The sequence below is a fragment of the Prorops nasuta genome, unplaced genomic scaffold (assembly GCF_024137725.1).
Source record: "Prorops nasuta isolate Cenicafe-Biocafe unplaced genomic scaffold, Cenicafe_Pnas_1.2 PNAS00002, whole genome shotgun sequence".
Classification (NCBI taxonomy): domain Eukaryota; kingdom Metazoa; phylum Arthropoda; class Insecta; order Hymenoptera; family Bethylidae; genus Prorops; species Prorops nasuta.
Window position 1 is genome coordinate 2,576,561 of NW_027116799.1, and position 9,154 is coordinate 2,585,714.

At 40.1% G+C, this 9,154-nt stretch overlaps 2 protein-coding genes across 4 annotated transcripts in view; both read right to left on the reverse strand.

The window, feature by feature from the left end:
- Positions 1-8,333, reverse strand: part of LOC136783537 (uncharacterized) — a 28,988-nt gene extending 20,655 nt beyond the window's left edge. For 2 of the 3 annotated variants that reach the window (XM_066743783.1, XM_066743774.1), the window contains exon 1: positions 8,071-8,333. In XM_066743783.1, the coding sequence (XP_066599880.1) occupies positions 8,071-8,201 (131 nt within the window). In that variant the 5' untranslated portion in view covers positions 8,202-8,333. Of the gene's footprint in view, positions 1-2,795; positions 4,311-8,070 lie in introns of those variants that run through there. The other variant, XM_066743791.1, reaches the window with a different exon arrangement.
- On the reverse strand, positions 5,205-6,130 carry LOC136778716 (uncharacterized). The gene is made up of 2 exons (XM_066735816.1): positions 5,636-6,130; positions 5,205-5,522 (listed from the first exon to the last, which is right to left on the reverse strand). Exon 1 carries the CDS (start codon positions 6,039-6,041, stop codon positions 5,679-5,681), a length of 363 nt encoding a protein of 120 aa, XP_066591913.1. The 5' UTR covers positions 6,042-6,130; the 3' UTR covers positions 5,205-5,522; positions 5,636-5,678.
- Positions 8,334-9,154: the final 821 nt, after the last annotated feature.

Consider the following 9,154-nt stretch of genomic DNA (forward strand, 5'->3'; position numbering starts at 1 on the left):
AGTAGAAATTCTCTACAGAACAGTAGTGTCCTTGTTAAAATCTATTCATAGACTTAGATTTGAGCATAAGAGTCTGAACTTTGTAAACTATTTATACATGCGATGGATTAAGTAAAACGCATTGTATTCAGTTTATATATCGATTATCCGGTACTTGGCATGGAGCACGAATGCAAATCACAGTCCATTTATAAATAATGATATGCAGTCTCTCACAACTCTGTCTTATCTTTCAAACGAGTCTCGTATCGTTAATAATGCAAGATAATTTATAATTTACAATTGCATAAGTCTCCAAATAAACGGCAAGAGAAGCCTCTAACAACAAAATAACATACGATACTTTGATCTCTGTTTGAAAATTTATAATCGTGCTATCGTTCGCGAAATTTTCTTATCTCAATATTATCATGCCACTGTAAAAAAAAACTGTTAAAAATAGCAGCAATGTAAATATTAATGCTCGCAAATCGATTAATGAACTATCGTTCGACATGATTGTAAATTTTATAAAATAATACAAACGAAGAACGTTCGTTTGATATAGACCAAAGTGTGAGTCGAGGTGAAATAATTATTTAACGTTTCAGCAAGGATTAATTATCTATTGTCTTGTACAGTTCCTTATCTTAATTGGTTGGTTATATTAGTCGATGCTGTTGATAAACAAAATAAAACTAGAGGTTCAATTTTTTTTTAATTAGTGGAATGGTACTGGTAGCATTTAAACGTCACTAGTGTGATTATTCGTTGGAAAGTTGCACACAAGTTTGCTAATTATCCAACGCTTCCTTTTTAACGCTAGGAGCGCATCAGGATCATCGAGATTAGTCTGCCTGGAAACAGGAATCGAGCCTGAGCCGTTGCAATATTCGCATCTGCTGCAGTGTAAAAAAATCCTCGTCACCGTTAAGTTACGATTAACGATCCTGCCTCGCAGATTATTGGAATTCCCATAATGGCTCGATAATTCACTCCGCTATCCAAGAACTTCTCCGTCTGGAAACAATGACCCGACGCACAATGACCATTGTCGTGTGTGAATCAACGCTATATCCAATCCATACGTACAGCCAGACATCGTTTACTTTTTTATTATAAACATCTCAATTCTTTCACGATCACTGATCGATCGATGGAAAAATGTATAGCAAATCTCTTCGGGTACAGTTTTATCTTTAAAGAGCTGCTCTTAATTAAAAAATAAAATAATTGCAATATTATTATTGTGTTACATAATTTACTCCTTTGAGGAGGATGAAAATTAGAAGCCTTTGCTACTCTATTAAAATAATTAAATATAATAACGAGTTTTATTTTTAATTAAAAATGTGAAGCACAGTGGAATTGAAGAAGAAGAAAGAAAATAACTGTGTGAGACAGCATTTCTCCGGAAATCGATATATATATGACATTGGAGGTTTTATATCTTGTAACGCTTGTAATGTAATCTGGTCTGTGCTTTGTTTCATGAATATAAACACAGTGTTGTGGTCGTTTGATAAGACGTTAGATAGGACGTATTGTAGAAAGTGTAATTAATATCTTGGGTATAGGAATACAAATATGATCGAAATGCAGGATTAGTCATAAAAATATTGCATTCCGAGATTCCCACTGGCATTTTTCTCAGTAATTAAAATGAATATAATCTAGTGCCCGGACACATTTGAGATTCCTTGTTTTTTATGGAAATCGTCGAAGAAAAGCAATGGAAAATTCGAATGGAAGAAAAAATTCCAATTGAAAAGAAAGAACGGATTCAAATTTCATGAGAAAGTGAAAATGAAATAGGATTGTGTAATCAAGCCATAAGTATAATTCCTTTTAAGATTATAATTGGTGTGTAATTAAACGATATACCATTTGCTCGAATCATATTTCATAGATGTAAATGGTTTTCCATGAGAGAAACGAACGCGATGATTTAAATAGAGAGAAAAATGAAACTTTCAAGAAAGGAAAAAGGAAGGAAAAATATTGGCAAGTAAGAATATTTAATGTTTTTTTGCAACTGAAGCAGGTGTGTAGCACGTTTGTAATTAAATGAAATCATCGATGGAAAATGTTTAGTTTCTCTTCGCCAATAGGTGGAATCCTTGGAGAGAAAACGGAGCAATGAGTAATCCGGAGAAGAAAGGGTATCCTTGGTGAGAAGAAAAGCGAATAAAGAATTGCAACGTGCAACTATTGTCGACACTTCCAAGATTCGTATCTGTGAGGCAAGTGTAACGTTGCTGGAAGTTGTTAGCGTGTTTTTCACGTCACGCAAGTGAACGAAGCTAAAAAGAAGAAAAAGGAAACTTTCCTGGAGGAATGATTACTGGATAAAGAAGGAGAGGGATAGATGAAACAGAAGAAAACATATATAGATCATTGCCTATGATAATTTTCCGGTTGGGACGATAAATGAGAAGAAAAATAGAAGCGATAAAAGTATTTAAAAATGATTTACATCATCGGTGAAAAGGGCTGGTGAGTCTTTCGATTTGTAAGGAGTGTAAATAGAGAGGGAAGAAGACTATCTTATGGAAGATAAGGGAAACTTACCTGAAGGAACGATTAGCATGGCAAAGGAAAAAGTAGAAATAAATATATTTAAGGATGATCTGGATATCGGTTAAGGGGAGGGATGAGTATTTCTATTTGAACGAAGAGTAAATAGAAAAGGAAGATAAAAAGAAGAAATACGTGTACCTAAGAGTGCTCTGAATTATCAGTTGGAGCTAAAATCGTGCGATTGGAACGCAGAGTAAATAGAAAAAGGGCATAATAATAATAATAAGAAAACGTACCTAGGAATGGTTGGATTATCAGGGGGAAAAGGTGGCTTTTCCGATTGGAACGCAGTACCAAACGTCATAACTGAGCACCGCTGACGGTTTTGCTTCCCTCGTTGGCTGGAATCTTTTTCGGACTCTTGTCTTTCGTAGATACTATTGCCCTTTCCACCGAGGAACTCGCTTAGTCAGCTGATCGTTCTGTACTTCATCACTTCCCTCACTTTTCGTGCGAACGACGAAATTCTCGACACCCTCGCTTCCTCCACTTCCTCCTCCTCTTCCCTCAGCTTCTTAACCGGTGATCCAATGAATTTCTCGATCATACGACACCCACAAATGTTCTACTACTTTTCCAAAAAACTTTGCTCGCTGTTAATTTTTCTTATTTGTATACGTCTCTCTCTCTCTCTCTCTCTTTCCGTCTCGAGGAAGAAAGGGGAGAAAAGACGTACGTATCTCTGTGTTCGCTCGAAAACTTTCAAGGGACTTTGATCCCAGTCCCGAATTTTCCGGAAAACTACCCTCGATCTTTGTGATTACGGGCCAACTTTAGTCGTTTGTCCCCTTTCACGACGATCTTTGAACACACTCGGAACTACCACGAACAAACTTGTCAAATTTTCTTCACGGTTCCTCACTTTGGTCCCTCGATAAGCTTCCCAATGTCCATCAAAAGATTATCGTCAACTGCGCGTGGAAAAATTATCGATTTTCCACGCCGGAAATAGAAAATTTCTGCAGGTGCGTTGGGGATGTAAAGTCAGTGGGGTGGAAACTCGGGAAATTTCTGGATCCTCGAGCTCGGAGATTCGAATGTGGACTGGATGTAGCTCGGATTCGCTTAAAATCAGAGCGACCGAATCACACAATCTTAAATAACTCGAATCGTCTCATCGCTGTGTGACAAGCGACGACTAAGCACCGCTTTTTCCACGAACTCTTTTCTACACGCGATGCTCCAGGCTGGATCGAGCACGTTTAAATTTAAAATTGCCCGAAACGCGTGCCGGTGACACTCGCAAACCACGCCACGTAACGACGCCGGGAATAAAATTGAGGGAGTCTGCAGCTTCTTTTAGAAGGAAGGGGGAGGAGGGATTTCCAGGAAAAGCGTTGTCCACTTGAAAAATCGGTGAATGTATTTTTATATTTTCCCAATTTTCCAGGAATAACTGGCGGAAATGTTCTAGTTCCTAAGGAGGAAAATTAGGTGGGGGAATTTTCCGGTAAAAGTGAAAATTTTGGCGAAGGAAAATTCAGTGGGGGAATTTTCCGGGGTGAACCGTTCGAGGGGCACTGATTTTATCGACTGGATCCTCGTGGTAGGTATGTGGTAGTCAGGTAGTCAGGTGGATGGGTAGGGGGTAACGATCGGGAGATGGGTAAATGGCGAAGAGAGTCGACTATAGTCGAGGCGAACCGAATTGGCGAACGAGAATTTCCCTGACGGTTTGTGGCGCGCTTGGTGTCGCGTGGTCGTCGCGTCTGGTATCCGACTACGACTGACGGAGACTCGCCGGGAGGACTGACTGGAGCCTTGGGCTTCGCTCCGAGTCCGATCCGAGCTGCTTCGAGTCCGTGACGTCACACGCGCACCATCAACCCTACCAACCACCCCCGAGAGCAACCCACCCTCAATCCCTTCCCTCAACCCTTTATCCTCTAGCTCCCAACCATTTCTCACCATTTCTCACAATTTCCCTCAATTCCGAACCCTTATTTCTCTTATTACTCTTATCTTTCTCATCAACGCACCTCCTCCCCTCCTAACAATTTACCCTCAACTTTATTAACCTTTTGTTTCTCATTTTTCTGCTTCCCTTTACACTATTTATTATCCCCCCTTCCCCAAATTCATGCACAACTTAGTCTTGACCCATTTTCATAAATTATAAAAATTTCACCCACAATTCTCCTTTCTTTTCCAGAAAATTTTCTCTCTCCCACCAAACTTTTAGTATATTTTCATCCTTTTCACCCCCTGGGAAGAAATTTTTCTCGCTGCTCTCTTTTCTGTCGCTTTAATCTCATTGGCACCCATCTTTCAGGACCCCCTACTGTAAAAACTCGAAGCTTCATGGTTTATCTCTCTTCCTTGTACACTACAACGCTGGTATTTCTCTACTTCACGAGCATTTGAAGACCTCTTCCACCCTTCCCTCCTCTTAATTTCTCTTTCATCCTGGGACGTCTGCAGAATGCCAACTATGGCTAAGCTGCTCGAGTGATTATCTACGAATTCAAATGTGCAAAGGCTAAGAAAAGTAGCTGCCTTGGATCACTATCATGGAAATTGGCAAAATTGAACAATGGATTCGTCTGCTCCTCTTAACATACAAAACACGTTATTTTGCAGCAAAAATTCGACTCGTTCTCCTAGGTATATATCTGGAAAAATTCTGCGTAAAATCAAGAACCTCGTATCATTCAACGTCATATATTTCAGACAAGAAATGAATTTTTACTCATATCGTACATCTGCTTTTTTCGATCAATTGGAACTTCCTGCAGTATCCTTGAACCCTCGCAGCAATACAAGCATCAGGCCATTGCAATTTGACGAAAACTTGAAAGTAGTCGAGTCACGCGAGGTGCCGATGTCTCCGCATAAGCTTATCAATATCAATTGTCACCAGGAAGGAATATATCCTTTGCAGGATGAAAACTGGGACCGATCCTTAAAAAATCCCTTTTGAAAAGCGACCAACGACTCGCAGTGTCCAAACAAGATCCCAATTCCTCGAGAAAAAAAATAAAACGATACGCATTAGATTCTCCAGTGACGATTTCCAGCCGAATCGAAGTTCTCCAGCGTTTAAAAGCTAAATTCCTATCGTATGTTAAAAACTTACTATTTATAATAATAAGAATAATAACAGCAGAGAAAAATCTCCTTCAGATCCTGACGTCAAAGGTCGTGCCCAATCGATTCATCGCGAATGGTCCACCGCCGAAGAAGAACCACGTCTCGAAATTCAGCCACTTTATGATGACATAGAAGAATAATAGTCGATTGATCGTGCAGATGTCGTCGTAGATGCTGTGTTCGTTTTCGAAGCTTTGCAGAAGATCCCGCAGAATGGGTTGGTCGTTCAAGAAGCTTTCTTGCCGCGTTTTCTCACTGGATTCGACAGTCTCGTGTTCTGCCTTCGATTCCGCTTGGATTCTCGCAAGCTCCGCCTCTTCCCTCTCGCAAGACGCGTCCAAATCCTGCAACCATTCCTCGATCGCCTCGAGGATCGTCAAAACTAGGCCCATTTTAACACACAGCTTTTTTTTCTCTTTTTTAGGGCCAAGTCTCTCAGAGATTTCCCGAGTTCGCGAATCGATCGTGTTCCATGTATGACTGAGTGGAGCTAAGAGGATTTCGGGTCTTCGATGCAGAGTCCCTGCCAGATCCGTTACCCAACCGCGATCGTCATCGGTTAAAAGTACTTGCACAGTTGCGAAACGCGAGTTCTTCGAACGAGGCGCTTGCTTCGTTCCAAATTTTGATCGACGTTTCGGCGATCGGAAAAATGCACCGATAAACGCTTCGTTCGACGAAACTATACATATAGATCCTCTAGTCGATCTGGTAGCGCAGGGGTCAAAGGTCGCGCGATTTAAGGAATTAACGAGTAGTACTCTAGGAATTTTTTGTTGGTTTCTTTTGAAATAGCAACGGTAGAAACAAGGTTCAGGAAATATTGTCCTCCGTGGAAGAACGTTCCGTTGGAGGGCCATGAATCATGGAAAAGCAGCGCGGAGGAAGGATATGGCGCGTTTTCGCGTAACGAGAGTACGAGGCGAAAAAAGATTTCACCGTTCCGCAAGAACGATCAAGCGGAACGATTGCGAGGACGAAAACTGGTTCTTTATTCGTGAGTCGTGGGTGTTAAGGATTTGTCCAAATTGCTGGTTTTTGTCTCTATAGAATTGATCGCCTTCTCTCACTCTCTCTCTCTCTCTCTCTCTCTCTCTCTCTCTCTCTCTCTTTGGTTTCAAGCTGTTAAAACTCTCGGCACTCCATTGAAAATTATTTTACGTTCGAGAGTTGGAAAATTCATTTCTGAAATGTGGAGCGTCGTCTGGATAATGGGAGGGGGGATGGGAGGACACGGAATGGCCGCTGCGGATCGATAGAATGGAAGCTGCGTCGTGATGGTTCGGTTTTAAGCGGCGAGAACCAATAGACGTTGAGTCGCCGCCAATGAGATACGTGCTAAATAACCACACGAGCAAAATATCAGCTTTTCATCCTTATCAATTCTATCCCGGAAATGTTCCAGTCCGAACGCGTACCTTGAAAGCGTAAAACGCATTCTACGAGAGTAAACGAGGCTGTTTATTTATATTTATCGAGCCATCTATGTAGGAATGGTGCTTGGATAAGCCGAGAAGCGATGTAGCGCTTGAAAAGATGGGCTACAATTGGCCCACATTGGGTTATGGAGAGGTTAAAGGCCACCGGGCTCGTTCTATAGATTCTTTTCAACACGCCAATATTCAAAACACTCGCCATATGCGCTCTTACAGCTGATGACGTCATTTATGGTGTTCGAGTTCATCGCCCAGTGACAATTAATAAACACCTGACGATTTTTTAAGATATAAACTGGTTTTATTAAAAACTGTTTTATAATATGTTATTTGAAATGAATCTATATACCACGTTGGATTTTTTCATTAAAAATATCCCTAAATTTACATGACAATGAAATTTTCTTAACATCATAGCCCCCAGTTTATTTTTAACTTCCATACTTCATGATAATATTGTCACGGAAGTATTACAAGAGTCCGTTGAAAGCATAAATTATAGACTAGTCTATGGGAGAAATTTTATTTATTTATCGAACGGTACTAATCAACAAGAGCTGTAACGCTCCTGTGTTTTATGAATGCGCTCTTGTCAAGTATCCAATAAAGTATATGCTGCTTTTTTTAATACTGACCTTTTTCCATGGCAACTTATGTATAGAGATGTGCAAAAAAGATCGTGGATCGCGAGGTAGAGAAATAATAACATGGATCGCTGTATTACGAAAATTCTGGGACAAAGATGGATGATTAAAAAAAATATCAACAAAAAAGTGGAGGCACCGTTTGTTGGAAATGTTGAAAATTGCGTGGAAATTGTGACACGCAAAGGACGCATTAGGACCAAAGAATTTGTAACGCAAGTGGAAAACACCACGAGATGCGTGATGGTAATTGTGGGGTCATTGACCTTGGGCGTTAAGACGCGTGTGAACGTGAAGAGAAAAAGAAGCGCGTTGTACACGCGCGTGGGTGGTTCACTTACTTATCGTGGACAGTCGATATGTGGCAAGACGATGAAGATTCATCACTGTCATTGTCCTCGATGTCTAACGGGGGTTGCACACTGCCATGGCTTTGGCCACCGGTTTCCAAGTCTGCCACGAACTTATACATCAGCCAATTAACGCACGCCAGTTAAACTTCCTTTTTGCCATCCTCGTTTTGTCATTCGAACGTGGAAAAACAACTTTTCGTACATTCCAAAACACAACCCGACACGGGCCTGAGTTCGTTGTTATCCCTTGCTGCTTTCCTTCCTTGGCCAACAGCGCCCTCACGCTATGATTTTAGCTTATCCTTGAAAAGTACACAGATCTCCTCTTCAAATGCATCGAATTGCATCTGGCATCCTGCTGCCACCGTTCGAACGAGTTCTCAAACCTTATTGTTTCAATTTTCTTTACTTAGGTTGGCTGGTTAAGTGATTTCCGACGTTACCTACCGAGCAGGACCGTTTGGTAGCAGCACTGTAGCACTTGGCTAGAAACTTGTCTTAATTGTCCTGCAATTTGTGTGTCTAGTTTCTCTTAATTGCTCGTTATAGTTGTAAAATTTTCTCTAAAATAAAATTATTATTGAAGTAATATGATACTTAAATACGTTAAATAGCATTATAATTATTAACAGCATCCAATTAATATGGTTATGGTTTCTCCAGTAACTAAACCTTCCAATAGAGGGCTCGCATATTAGAGCGTTGAATCAATTTGAATTTCACCTATTTGAGTTTATTTTATATAAAATTAAATCACTTTATATTTTTGGGATAGTTTGACCGCGCGTTTGTTCATTGGAAATACGAATCAAACTTACTTGTACGTTTAATTGAATCATATTTATTTTTGCTCTTCTTTATATGGTCTTGGATTAGTGCCACCGTGTCGTAATCATTCACTTATACATTTGATGTAAGAACTTGAGTTTTTAATACCTGCAAAAGAGCCTAATAATTATTGATTTGGAAATTACCGTAACAATAAATGACGTGTCGTTTTATATTTTGATATAGATGATATCCTTGATACGGTCTAACATCTATTATTAGGTGTGAAAATCCACAACGCGAA